The 13,172-nt window shown below is 40.5% G+C and overlaps 1 protein-coding gene across 4 annotated transcripts in view; it reads right to left on the bottom strand.

Moving 5' to 3' along the window:
- Positions 1–11,594, bottom strand: part of GNPTAB (N-acetylglucosamine-1-phosphate transferase subunits alpha and beta) — a 45,428-nt gene extending 33,834 nt beyond the window's left edge. For 2 of the 4 annotated variants that reach the window (XM_065840542.2, XM_065840531.2), the window contains exons 1-3: positions 11,383–11,594; positions 6,414–6,499; positions 592–711 (exon numbers count right to left, since the gene is read on the bottom strand). In XM_065840542.2, the coding sequence (XP_065696614.2) occupies positions 592–711; positions 6,414–6,499; positions 11,383–11,499 (323 nt within the window). In that variant the 5' untranslated portion in view covers positions 11,500–11,594. Of the gene's footprint in view, positions 1–591; positions 712–1,641; positions 1,690–6,413; positions 6,500–11,382 lie in introns of those variants that run through there. The other 2 variants (XM_065840552.2, XM_071818057.1) reach the window with 2 other exon arrangements.
- Positions 11,595–13,172: the final 1,578 nt, after the last annotated feature.

The following is a 13,172-nucleotide window of genomic DNA, read 5'->3' as shown; positions in this document are numbered from 1 at the left end:
CATGTCTTTCCCTCCTTATTTAGAACACTAACTCATACATTTATTCCATGGATAAATGATTTTCCTCCTTCTCAGTTTCAGTGTTTGGGAGACTAAAAATCTAACTTTAAAAACAAGCCTTAAGAAACATATGATTCAGATTTTATTAAATCCATTATAAAAATACTGGGGGGCAGAATGAGGAGGAAGAAGGGGATGAGAAGAGGTTATACATTTGAGAAACAGTATTATTATTATTACAATTAACAAATTGAGTTATAGAAATCAATACAATAGTATTATTACTGTAATTAACCAACTGAGTTATAGAAATCAGTACAAAGTGACATGTAAAGCACAGTTATCTGTATGGCATTTTACACTTTCAAGATAGAACAGCCTTAATTACTTTAAATTATCATGCTTTGTCTCTTCGTTTTCTGATTAGACAGTACTTCATAGCTAAATGTAGAACTGAAAAAAGTTTTCATGAAGTGAGAAAATATGCTTTGAATTTTCATGTTGAGTAACACGGGAGAAAAACAAAGAGGGCTAGTACTGCATTAGATTGCTGTTGTTGGTTAAAGGGAAAAAAATACATAAGACTATTACCTCATTATTTTCTGTTCTTCCTCCATCTGTTCTCTGACCTGTTGCAATTCTTTGATCAGTTCAACATCTGTGCCATTCACCCAGGTGTATACCACATCAATCGGCATGGGTAAACAAAGCCTACATAATTCAAATGAAAACTACATGAGCTGTTTAATATTACATTATAAGTGTTTGTGGCATCCTATGATAGCAATTTCTGTCTAACAACAGAAATAGTTGATGCCTGGGCTGCAAACAAGACAAAGCAAAAAGCTTTTCTTTAGCTATATATATAATCTCTTAATTATACGCAAGTATTTGATAAAACAGCACTGACATAAACCCCAAAAGATGTAAAGTGGCTATAACAGTTCAGTAACTAAATAAAATCTGAACTTTATGCTCTAGATTTCACTGACATAAACCTACAATCCAAATCCTTCAAACCCATAAAATATTTCTCAAACCAGTACCAGCACCCAGGCACGTCTGTAATTCACCAACTACATTTTACAGGACAGCACAAAAGTATAAAGACTTAAATGATACTTGCTGTTAATTAATTGCTGAAAGCCAACAAGAGCTCAGCAGGACCAGGTCTCTGCCCTAGGAATGCCCCTTCAATATGAATAACGGGGAATTTCGTAAGCCAACAGCCTAAGTAGGGTACATGAATTCAAACTCTAGACACAGCAGTCAAATTCATTCTTGACACAATTTAATATCCTGGAGCTTCTTCTGGACAGTTACACATTTCCTAGCATACTTAAGGCAAAGAAAATAATTTTGGGTACTTTTCTATTTTTTTTTTTTAATAATAATCTCCTCTCCAAGGCCCACAGCTTTGTTTCAGCAGGTACTCCAGGCTGCTGCCATAAGGGAGCCTCTCAGTCCCAGACAGCAGGAGGATGTCCTAACTACTGTTTTCAAAAGTTGCAGTGCACCAACCTATTCAATACCTTCCTAAACTGCAGATGACCTAGCAAACATTGAACACTTCTCTAATGCTGCGATCCAGGGGGGTCACACAATGAGGTTTTCAAGGAAGAGCATTCCCTTCCCACTCACCACATCCTTCAAAAAGAGACAGAGCCTATAGGTGAGTATCTCCTCCACCTTCCCTTGCACAGCATGACATACAGACAACTTCCAGCCAACTTAATTTTCTACTAGCTGAGATTCAGTAACTGAAGCACAAAATCTGGTTAAAGTGCAGCCAGTAACTGGTCACACCACAATAGACAGGAACATCTTGTACTCAATCACTATTCCTAACTGAGCTATGGCACGTAGACGGTAACGGTGGATTATTCTGAGACAGTCTGAACATCTAAGAAGTGCTGCCTTCCCCAGCAGCACCACCCAGACAGAAAGTCTGTCACCTCTGACCTGCAACCCTGAGGAGGCTGCCCTCTCAACTCCCAAAAAAAGCCAATTCACTGAATGCAACTACCCTTCTAATCAGTCCTTTCATGTCTTTCTCAGGAGTAGCCACTTGTTTCTCATTCATTAACATGTGCAGCTCAAGGCATGTTTTGAACTAAAAAGTCTTCCACAGGAACAGAAATTCAACAGCAGGAGATCTTACAGCCTTCCTACATTTGTTATGGTCAGTTAAATGATTGGATTGACAGTCCCTTGATTGCTACAGCAAGGACAAGAGTGTTTTAGGTTGAAGCACCTGACTCAAGTCAGCTCATTTCAAAAATACCCAACCCTCAGTCTTCTGGGCAAAGTGCACAGTGTATTTTCCCAGGCTTTGTTGAAGAACATGAAATGCCAAAAAAAAAAAAAAAAAAAGCCTCAACTGTAACTCTTTCTAGGATATAAGGCAATTTTGATTTCTGTGAAGCCTCTCCCAACTTATAATTTACAAATAATGTGTTTCTGTGCAACAGCACATACAACTATGTAATCTGCTACACTTAATTTTTAGCACTGAAATGCTGTCACAAACAGCTAAATGCTAATAAACTCCACAGAGGAAAGGCATTTTTGGTCAGACACAGGTACGTCAATTCTGAATTAACCCTGGCATGGCAAGCTGATTCTTCATTGCCAGTGGCACTAGAAACTAGTAAAAAAAAGTGATTAAAGTGAACTGTTTGCAGATCCACTATTCTCATTACTTAAAATTTATTCAAATACTCATTTTCTTAACGCATTTTTACATCGTACATTGTTTGAGAAAAGTAGTGATTATGAAGCATAATAATAAAAAAAAAACATATACACAAATTGGATTTAATACACTTCTTGCTCCCAATTATGATCAGTAACAGTGTTAAGATTTCACCTTTTTGGTCCTTGACAAAGCTTTCTGGTTGGTTTCATGACTTCTTAAAAAGTACTGAGTTTATAATTTGAAAAGCAGATAGTGGCACTTTGCTTTAAAATTAAAAGGGAACAGGAGAGCCACTTCTGCATTATCCTTCTCATACACTATTTTTAATACAAAGAGTCTTTTGCAAATTGTTCAAGGTCAGAAAAGATCAAAAACTTTCTCCCTCAAATTCTGTAGGTACATTTCTCCTTTATATGGATTTATACATTTGGCCTTCATCAGAAATACCAGCCTGGCAAACAGATTAAGCCCAAGATGAGCTGCCTAAATGGGAATTATGTAACACCTTTCTACAGAAAATCATCCATTTTCCCATTTGCTACTGATTTTAATGTCAGCAAACATGGACTTTGGAAAATTTCTTGGAAAGTCTCAGACATTTAATAAGTCGAGTCTTATTTGGATACTCCTCTACATTTTCCTCTTTCAAAAACGTACTCATTTTTCACTTGCAAACCTAAAATAAAAATCAATAGGATCCTGCTTGAAGACAAAGCCAGTGCCACCAGGTCTCCCAGACAGGACAGGAGACCTGTCACATGCTGCCTCTTCTATGCACGTGCTTGGAAGTATTTTCTGTACCCGCGACATCTGTTTACCTGCAAGAGCCATGCTCACAGCCAAGGCTGCAGCTAAGATGATAAAGCCTCATTGTCTCAGCATCCACAGTTGCTGAAGGAATACCACAGCCTCTGGATCTCTCCCAAGCGACTATACAGTGATCTCCAACCTTGCTGAGCTTCTTTATGAGCGAGTGTAAGTCTATCACGCCCTTAAGCTCCCCACTGTAAACATCCCAGCCCTGCTGCCTGTTACATCTCTGTAATTACCCATCAACTGCAACTCAAATGTTCCATTGCTATTTCCACTCCAGTATCTCTCATCTCTCTAATTTGTGCATCTTTTTCTCTCTTCAGCCTCACTCTGCTCAACAATTAATGGCTCCCCAGTCACTAACAGCTCTCACTGTACCATACTGAAATCAGTCTGTACATTTTAAAAGCTGAGGATTTTGTTTCTCATTTTGTTTCCATACGTATTTTGGAGTTTTAAGTATGATTTGGCCATGTCCTAGAATAGCAAAATTACACTTCAGCATTTGCCAAAATGCAGAATTTGCTGGCGGAAAATAATAAAACAGTTCTCATCCAAGACTCTCATGCATGCAACTCCATTATCTAGTTTCCTCCTTCTCCCTTTTATTTTCATATCAAAACTAGCTACGTCTTTAAAAATGGGTTTGGACGAGGTGGCTTGGTAAAAAGCCCTGGAATTTCTGCTCCACTGTTTCAAGTTGCTGAAGCGCCTGGGCAACCTAAGTAGGCAGTTTAGCAGCTGATGTGATGACCTGGAAAGTGCAACAGCTGAGGTGCCAAAGAACATGTGACAAGAGGGAAAAGCAAATCAAAGCAATTGCTAAACTTCAAGGAAAAAAAAAAGTGTCCTTTCATCTGGCAGAGAACAACATTCAATAGGTATAACTAAGGATACTGGCAACATCACTGGTTTTGTGTTACTCACAAAGAAGGGCTTTTGGAATTTATAATCATGAGAAGCTTGCCCACATGCACAAGTTTGTCTACATGTTACACTGAAATTTTCTTTATAAAAGTTTGTAATCCAACTGTTTGACAAGAACAGAGATGTTTTCCTGCAAAGTTCCTAAATGATAATACTACTTTAATTCGGTTGAAGGTCCATTAAAATTTCTTAAAGGCCATGCAGCTTTTACTTTCCACTAAGGAGTGGATATTTGCTTAATTTCCAAACCAACATGCTTTTGGTTCTCCAATTCTGAATATTTTACTCTAACACTAAAATAAGAACTGATTAAAATCAATGAACAAGCTGGGATCAAAACTGGAAGTTCACAATCCTCAGTTTATGCATAAACTATGTGACACCCGACATGTTGTATTGATATCAGCCTTAAAAACTCCATCGAACAACCACTAGTAGAATGAATAGTGCAAGAAGGAATACATTACTGCTTTCAAAGTTTGATAAAAACAAATTGAATCCCTGACAAGGGACTTCTGAAAGTTAACAGATGCCTAAAATACATCCCCAGAAAGAATTTTTGTTGGTATGAATTTTTAAGGGAAGTTGGTATCTGCACACAAATATCACAACAAACTTCCCTGTCGGGCAAGACAGAGTATTAAAGGCGTATGGGTGAAATGGAATAACTTAAGCATCCACCTTGAAAACCTTGAGCTTCTCCTCAGGCATTCAATAGGTCCTCCCCAGCGCGCTGGATTTTCTGCTTGTAATTCAGAGAGATCGACACTAGCTAAGGAGTGCTTTTACACAAGAAAAATGAAGTAAGAAAATGCAATACAGAAATGGGAACTGACTACACCTACATCACAACAGTAAGATCTGAGATTTTTTTTTTTTTGGACAAACTCAACCATTTAATAAAAGCACTCTTATTTCATTATCACCCAGTCAGGCACTTGGGTACTGACAGGAACGAACTACCATGCTTTCATTTCAGCATTGCAAAAATATGTGAACTTTAAGCTAATGATCCATATGAGCTATATCACTCTGTTTTCATCTGTCATTCTTTGGAAAAAGGGGGAGATGAGATTATGAAAGTGTATAGGATTCACTGACACCATTCCACGTGCTTTTACAGAGTTATCTTGCACTGGCTAAAGCATGACAAATTGATCTGATCACTTCTGCTGTCCTGTGACTCAACAAAACTCAAGGCAGATTAAGCATCTGCTTTCAAGGCTGGTTTTTTTGTTTGGTTGGTTTTTTTTGTTTGGTTGGTTTTGGTTTTTTTTCCAGTTGAGTGCATCAACACTTAACAGTCAGATATCTCCTTAGTAGCTTCTTCCACCTACCAATTCACAGTCCACTGACTTCCTGAACAACAGACCCCACGACTATTCAGAGACAAATGATGAAACCACAAGAAGTCACATAGCAGCTAAAACAACTGAAACAAATGACCCACATGACTTGGTTTCCAGCTTTCTGTGAGTGACTTCTCCCATGCACTCAGCCTTAAAAAGCTGCTTCTTACTATCTTCGCAGCTTCTCTACTAAATAGTGTCCCTCATGAGATGTCACAGAAAATGTCAGGTAAATGAAAAATAATGTTTCAAAACACTGAAAATCAGAACTTTAAGTGCACAGCACTTATATTTTCCTCTATTAATATGGAAAACATGTCACGTCTTCCCTTTATTGTTAACATTATCACCGTTTTGATGTTTCATTAGAGACTGGATAAATTAAATCCATTTAAAATGTACACTCTCTTATATGATCAGAGCTTCCAAATGCCAAACATCTCCCAAGCTGGGAACTAAATCTAAATTTTAAAAACACTAAGTTTAAAATCTGCTGCAGATTTAGAGCCCATACAATAAGGACCTACTCAACAGTATGTTACTTTATCTGGAAGACTTCATTTAAATATTTGAAAATTCCTGGAACAGTAAAATGTGCAATACTGTCAATTGCAAGTAAAGCTCACCGATTCTGAAAGGATTTGCCAGCAACATTGTCTCTGTATGAATCAAACATAACATGATACTGGTCTCTACTCCACTCCAAGACAACCTGCAAAGAAAAAAAAATAAATAAAACAAAACACTTGATGTCACCACTTTCTAAAATTAGACACTTAAATTTCTCCTTTTGAAATGTCTAATCACTATCAATTTCATTCAAATTGATCTATGCATTAATGCACATCTGACCAGACTTTAATTGAAATTAAGTTATTACACTGAGCCAGCAATGAGACCCAGAACTTAAGAGTACATTTGATTTTAATGAATTTCTCTGCAAAACAGGATTTCCTGTTTTATGGACACACTTTTTAAGCTACTATTTATTTAGGTTGCCTCCACCACGTCACTTAGCCTTCAAAAATTCAGGAATGTTTTCCCACAACTGAGACCTAAACCAAATATATTTCAAAACAAGCAAGAAACCCCTTTCACCCCCCACATATTTTTTCTTGTCTTCCTTTCTATTCTCACATAGGACATATTGAAGTATACACACCTTTGAAATCTGAGCTTCGCAAACAAACAGCCACGTCAGGGCATTTCAAATTATGCCAATTGACCGGGCGACAAATTTAAAGCACAATAGCTGTTTCCTGACACTGGTGACATCTTACACTGCAGCCAGGCTAACCCAACAGCAAAGTATTTCTGCAGGCTGCAGCTTCTCTGCCATCCCCCTACACTTCTGTCCCTATCCCTCCCCCCGCTTTAGCTCAACATGAGTTCACCTGACCCTGCAGTGAGCCAAGTCACAGAGCTAAACCAACAGAAAGATAAACCTTGATAAACCAGAGCACTCAATCTTCCTCTACTTGGTTCTTGGAGCAGACGAGCAATGATGAGAACGCACAGCTGAAGGCAGGGTTATCTTCCTCACCTTCATCCAGCCACAAAGGCTGCTTAGCTAAAACCTCAAGCCACATGCCACTAAAATGCCATTTGCCAGCCATCCCCATTCCTGGACATTTTCATAAATTAGCTATATGGGGAACCAATCACAAGACAATTCTGAAAGCTGCAACTTCACATTCCATTTCCATTCTTAAATGTACATATATACACAGAAAACAAAGGCACATAGTTATGTTTCCATTCCTGACAAAGTATCTGACAATATTGTTCTTAACAGAAAAAAAAGAGACTTTTCAACACTAAAAATGGTTAATATGCTTTGATACAACGAAAAAGCATAAGTAATTTGAGACAAAACTAATGCAAAACATTTAGGTTCTACTCCAAGATAAACTTGTTATGATACCTTTTACAGTGAAAGACCAGTCTTAAATACTACAGTGGCATCTTGTGTTGCTTCAGAGACAAAGAAGCAGTGGTTTATTTTACATGGAGAAGTATGTAATTATATGTACTGGAGAGGAAAAAAAAAATATACCAGGAAAGAACAGTACTTACTTTACACCACTGTTACTAGATTTAAATTTTACTATTGCTTATTTCTTATATTACAGGAACTATGATATATACCATTTCTCTAAGATACCATTCAAAACCATAACACAAAGACTACCTCCCTTTTAAGATACACATCTCTATACCCTCACACCCACTAAAGCAAATTAAAGCCTTCTGGAGAGCAGGGAAGCCCCATCACACGCCTAGATGACGAGCACACACAATTCCTGCCAGAGCTGCAAACAGTTTCTTTGTAACCAAGATCACATTTGTACAAGTTTATTCCCCTTACACAAAGGACACATGATTTCCCAGACAAACATAACATCTCCTTCCTTAAATATTCAAGTCAAGAAGTGTCTCAAAAGCACAGTAGTACTCTTTTTCATGTACAAGTCATTATGTCCTTCTGCCAAATACACTAGTTTAATTCAGCACAAGCTGAAAGATAACCACTCAGAAACATTTGCTACAACTGATAATGATGAATTGACACACACTTATCTGCTTCTAGAAGAAATGCAGAAGTATTTGAGTAAGAATGTGATTTATTATATGCATAATTTGGGTCTCTAGAAGAAAAATATGAACCATTCACACATTTGCTTTGTGCAGCTGTAACTAAAAAGAGCCAAGACAGCTCTCTTTAGAAACACGTTCAGGAAAAATGTTAAGTTCTTCCCACCTGATACATTTTTTTTTCCCCTATTCCCTCTTGTCTCATTATCTGTGTTGCAAAAATGCCCTGAGGCTGCACTTCACTTCAGTTTTACATACTGATATTATAAAACCACTAATGGAACAACATTATAAAAGGAGAGTGACACCCTCTACTAGGAGATACCATATCAGACAGGTGATAACAATAGCTCTGACATACTTCAGTTATAAAACATTTTACAAAGCTGAGCAACCTACGAAAGGATGGCCAAGGAGGGTTTGCAACTAAACTGTCCTAAAACTCAAAGCTCATCTTACAACTAGATTACAGCACTGGTTTAGCCCTCGCTACCCTATGCGTTTTTGCAGAAACGTTCCTGAATCATGTTATTTCATGAAGTTCAAGTTTTTTTTCTTGAAACCGAGCTTTTTCTGACCTTGAGGCTGTGAGGGCATAGTTACCAATCCCAAATTATTTGCCCCAGCCATCCATTTCTATGCCAGCATTAATATTGATATTGGCATAACTCTAAGCAAGGAGATCTAATTTTGCCTCCTACAAAAGAAATTTGGCTCTGGGGTGGGGAGAAAGCAGAACTGCAAATTCTGCTCAGACACCAAGATCTGATAAGCGTTCCCTCACGCTGCTTTTTACGGCTTGACAGTTCCCCACAGACTGTTAAAAATGGTTGACCTGATAATTATGAGCAAGACTTCTTGGTTTCATTTTCAAAACAGTCATATATATTTATTGGTTGCTGCCTTGTGGACTCTGTATCGAAGAACAGAAACGTTTTCCATTCCTGCTATAGTTATCACAAGAGGTCCAATAGTGCCTGCTCTCACAAGTCTAGCGTCTCCTAAATCCTTAAACTACCACCATTTACCAAAACACACCACTTTAAATCAGAAAAGAGTAAAATGCATATAAACATTTCTCACCATGATCATTTACCATCATTGTAAAAAAAAAAAAAAAAAAAAAGTTTTGTATGTATTTCTATACAGTCATTCCATAAAGGGTGGGGGTTTTGTTGGTGTTTTGTTCATGTTTTTTAAACTTTTCTCGTCACTTTTTTCTTAACATATAATTTTGAAAGTTTACTCCTACATGAATCTGCCAGTTCTTTTTTCACTAAATAGTATCCAAGCTTTCCAAACAGCTCTAAGAGGGCTGGAAACTTAACAGTAAACTAAGATTTTGAGGGAAAATAATTTCGAGCAGTGATTTTGACTGATTCTCAGTGAAATCAGCCATAAGCCGGACAACTACCAAAGTGTTTTAAAAAAAAAAATCTTCAAACTTCTAAGGAACACTGAGGTTGGGTTTAAGACCTCATTCTAAAGAAATGCAAAAGCATATTCAAAGTTTCACAGCACCAAGAGGTTTACACCAATCCAGGTTGACAATTATGTAGAAGCAAGTTTCTAAAAGTACAACACGATTAATCAATTCAGTGATGGCTATGAAGTGTTTCAGGAACTTGTGAACACCACAAGACAGCAGGGATGAAGTACTTTATGCAAAGAAGATGTACAGCTACACAAAATAAAGTTCTGATTGTGCTACACTTGAGAGTTTCAGGTAATACTCTTTATGGCCCTTCATTTTTTTCTGTATCTGAAAGCACCCATCAAAACCTAACAGGGAAAAAAAAGGAAAAAGGAAAAAAAAACACACACACACGAAAAGCACAAACTTAAGAAATTTAGGCATCAGGAAATACCAGTCTGCTTACATTTAACACTGACATCCTTTTACACTGACAAAAATACTTTCTTTAATTCCCTGAATAATTACTATATTCTCAAACACTACACTGAAGCAGGATTGTTTTCTTCCCCTGAAGATTCTTTCATTGATGACTTCCAAAATAGGGTAATATGAAACAAAACTTGAAAATATACTATAGACCTATATAAAAATCATACCTAGGAAAAGTAGAAGCTATATTCCATCATTTACAAAATAACAGGGAAACTGAGTAATAAGCAGCAAGCAATGTCACACAAACTCTGCTGAGCTGCAGGCATGTTAAAGAGGCGACTTTAACACTTTAAACTCTGGAAAGGAGAAAGATTCTGTCACTCCTGTTGCCATTTGAACGTTACATGCAGCACAGCCTTTAAAATAGTCAAATAAAAAAAAAAAAAAAAATCCAGTACTGATAAATCACCTGATAAGGGAAGTGGAAAGAATTGCACAAGATAAGAAAACACGAGCTTCTGGAGCAAGCAGATTTTTTTCAGCTCTCCTCTGCCAGGGCCCGCAAAGGTTGTCACAAACCCCCTAACAGCCCTGGGGAGTCACTGCTCGCTTTCCTCACACCGCCCTTCGCAGGAGAGTCCCGTTACTCCGCACGGGCGCACTTTAGGCGACAGCCGCACCAACAAGTGCGAAGGCGATCGCCCGACCCCGAGTGGGAGCTGCCACACAGCTGCTTTCCAGGCTGCGATGGATAGAGCCCCTATAGGTACAGCTATCCTATAGCCAGCACCGCTCAACGCACCCAAAACACGGCACACGGGAATGCTTCTGTTCCTCAGCCTTGATGATATGCCAGAAAAAAAAAAGAAGAACCACCAACGTAAAGCACGTTTTCTCCGTTATGCCTTAAAAATACATATATATGTACATAATCAGCATTCACGCCCAAGCTACTTGCTGCAGGAACTCACTGCTCACAGGACATGACAACTACCCGGCTCCTGAAAGGCAAAAAAGCCCCGAACCCAAACGCACCCGGGCTCCCCGTGCCGTGCCTCTTCCCGCCGGCACCGCTCTGCACGGCCGGGGCTGCCCGAGGGAAGGGAGGGGAAGGCGGCAGCCTCGCCACACCAGTGCGGCGCCGTACTGACCTCCCCGAACTGCAGGGCGGAGACGATCATGAGGACGAGGCCCCCGAGGCAGAGGCAGGGCCCATACCTGTGCGACAGGCAGGTATAGGTCTGGCGCTGCAGGAGCTTTAGCAGCATGGCCCGCCGGTGGCCGCCACTGCCGCCGCCTCGCCTGGCGCGGCCTTGCAGCGGTGCGGCCCGGCCCGCCTCACCGCGCTGCCGTGCGCCGGGGCAGGCAGCGGCCTCGCAGCACCCGCCCCGCTTCCGGCAGCGCCGCGGCGCCACCTGGCGGCGGCTTCGGGGCGGGCGGGAGGGGGCGAGGCGGCGGTGGATGCCCCACCCCCGCGCCGCGGTGGCTCTCGCACCGGTCTGCTTCGCGCTCCGCTCCGCGATCCCCCTCGGCTGTGGCGGCACCGGGCAGGGATCGGCCCCAGCCGACTCACGCTATTTCGGGGTTTTCCTCTGCCTGCCCAAAGGGCCGAGCGCTATAAGGCAGTAAGGGGTCAGACTACAGGATTTTTTACTTTTTGGGCCCCTCGCTTATGGCCTTGAGTGCTCAAGGCTCCAAGGCACGTCAATGGTACGGACCTGCTGGAGGTGCTGGATTGGCCCTGTAGCTTTTTAATAAATCACCCAGATGAAAAAATCTGCATCCAGTGCTGTGTTTGCAGCAGGTGGGCCACAAAATATGCTGGGTGGTATGAATCTGCAGTGCTCTTCTGACAGATCTCCCCAGACATCTGTAAAATGAGCTGATGCATGTGAGAACATGCACCCAGGAATGAAAAACCACACTGGTTTCATTGTCACAATTGTGCTTGTAACTGTTCCTTTGGTATCTACTGGCTGTAGAATAAAATGTAAACGTTTTGATGTGTAACGTCCTAGGTCATCTTGACATTTTTTACCCACAAGACAATACTTCTGCGTGTGTAAACACCTCTCCAGCTTTGGCCAGCAGAGCTGCACCATCCTGTCATGCTACCACAAATGCTGCAAAGCAAATTTGCTTTCCCTATCTGAAGGGGATCAGGAGGACCGCTGGATATCACAAGGGTACAGTAGAACTAGATGCCGAGATTTCATTTAAGCATTTCCATGCGTGTTTCAGCAGGGATAGGTTCATCAAAATGGAACCACCAGGCTAGAAGAAGGTTGTTCGTGGAGGTCTTCAGGAACTGTTCTTGAGGCAATAACATGATCACAAGAAACTAGTTGGAGGCCACTAGCTGACAGCAGACTCTGCAAATCCTTCACCTGCATCAGTTTGGTTTATGCCATGAAGTTCAACCACCTACATAGGACACTGCTGGTATCACCACTGTGAAAAGTTTAATCAGGCAAAGGCACTTCTGGTTACCAGAGCAAAATAAAATGGTGCCAGAGGCCCTCATGAGGCCAGGGACGGTAGCACATGTCTCTGTAGTCCTTTATCTCTGCATCGGAAGGTCAACTTCTAAGTATTTCTTACAACTGAACGCAGTGACTTTTCTGAGTAACAAATCTCACCCACATGTTGTTATTTTTTTTCCCTGTGTAAAGTAACAGTGCCTGACCATTTCCAGAATTTCGTCCTAGTATATTTACACAGTTGTGGTGTGAGAGGACTGCACCTGGCTGCACCCTTTCCTCTTGACTTCTTGTAGAAAGGGAGTCTCCATCTTCTTTGTAGCCACCCTTTAAATACTAGAGTATGGTGGTAAGGCCTCCCCTAAGCCTTCTTTTCTCAAGGCTGAACAAGCCCAAGTCTCTCAGCCTTTCCTCACATGGCTGCTTCCCAATCGTTCGATCATCTTTGTGGCTCTTCTCTG

Source organism: Patagioenas fasciata, chromosome 1, assembly GCF_037038585.1.
Source record: "Patagioenas fasciata isolate bPatFas1 chromosome 1, bPatFas1.hap1, whole genome shotgun sequence".
NCBI lineage: Eukaryota > Metazoa > Chordata > Aves > Columbiformes > Columbidae > Patagioenas > Patagioenas fasciata.
The sequence above is the reverse complement of the archived record's forward strand: the minus strand, read 5'-3'. Positions and strand labels throughout refer to the sequence as shown.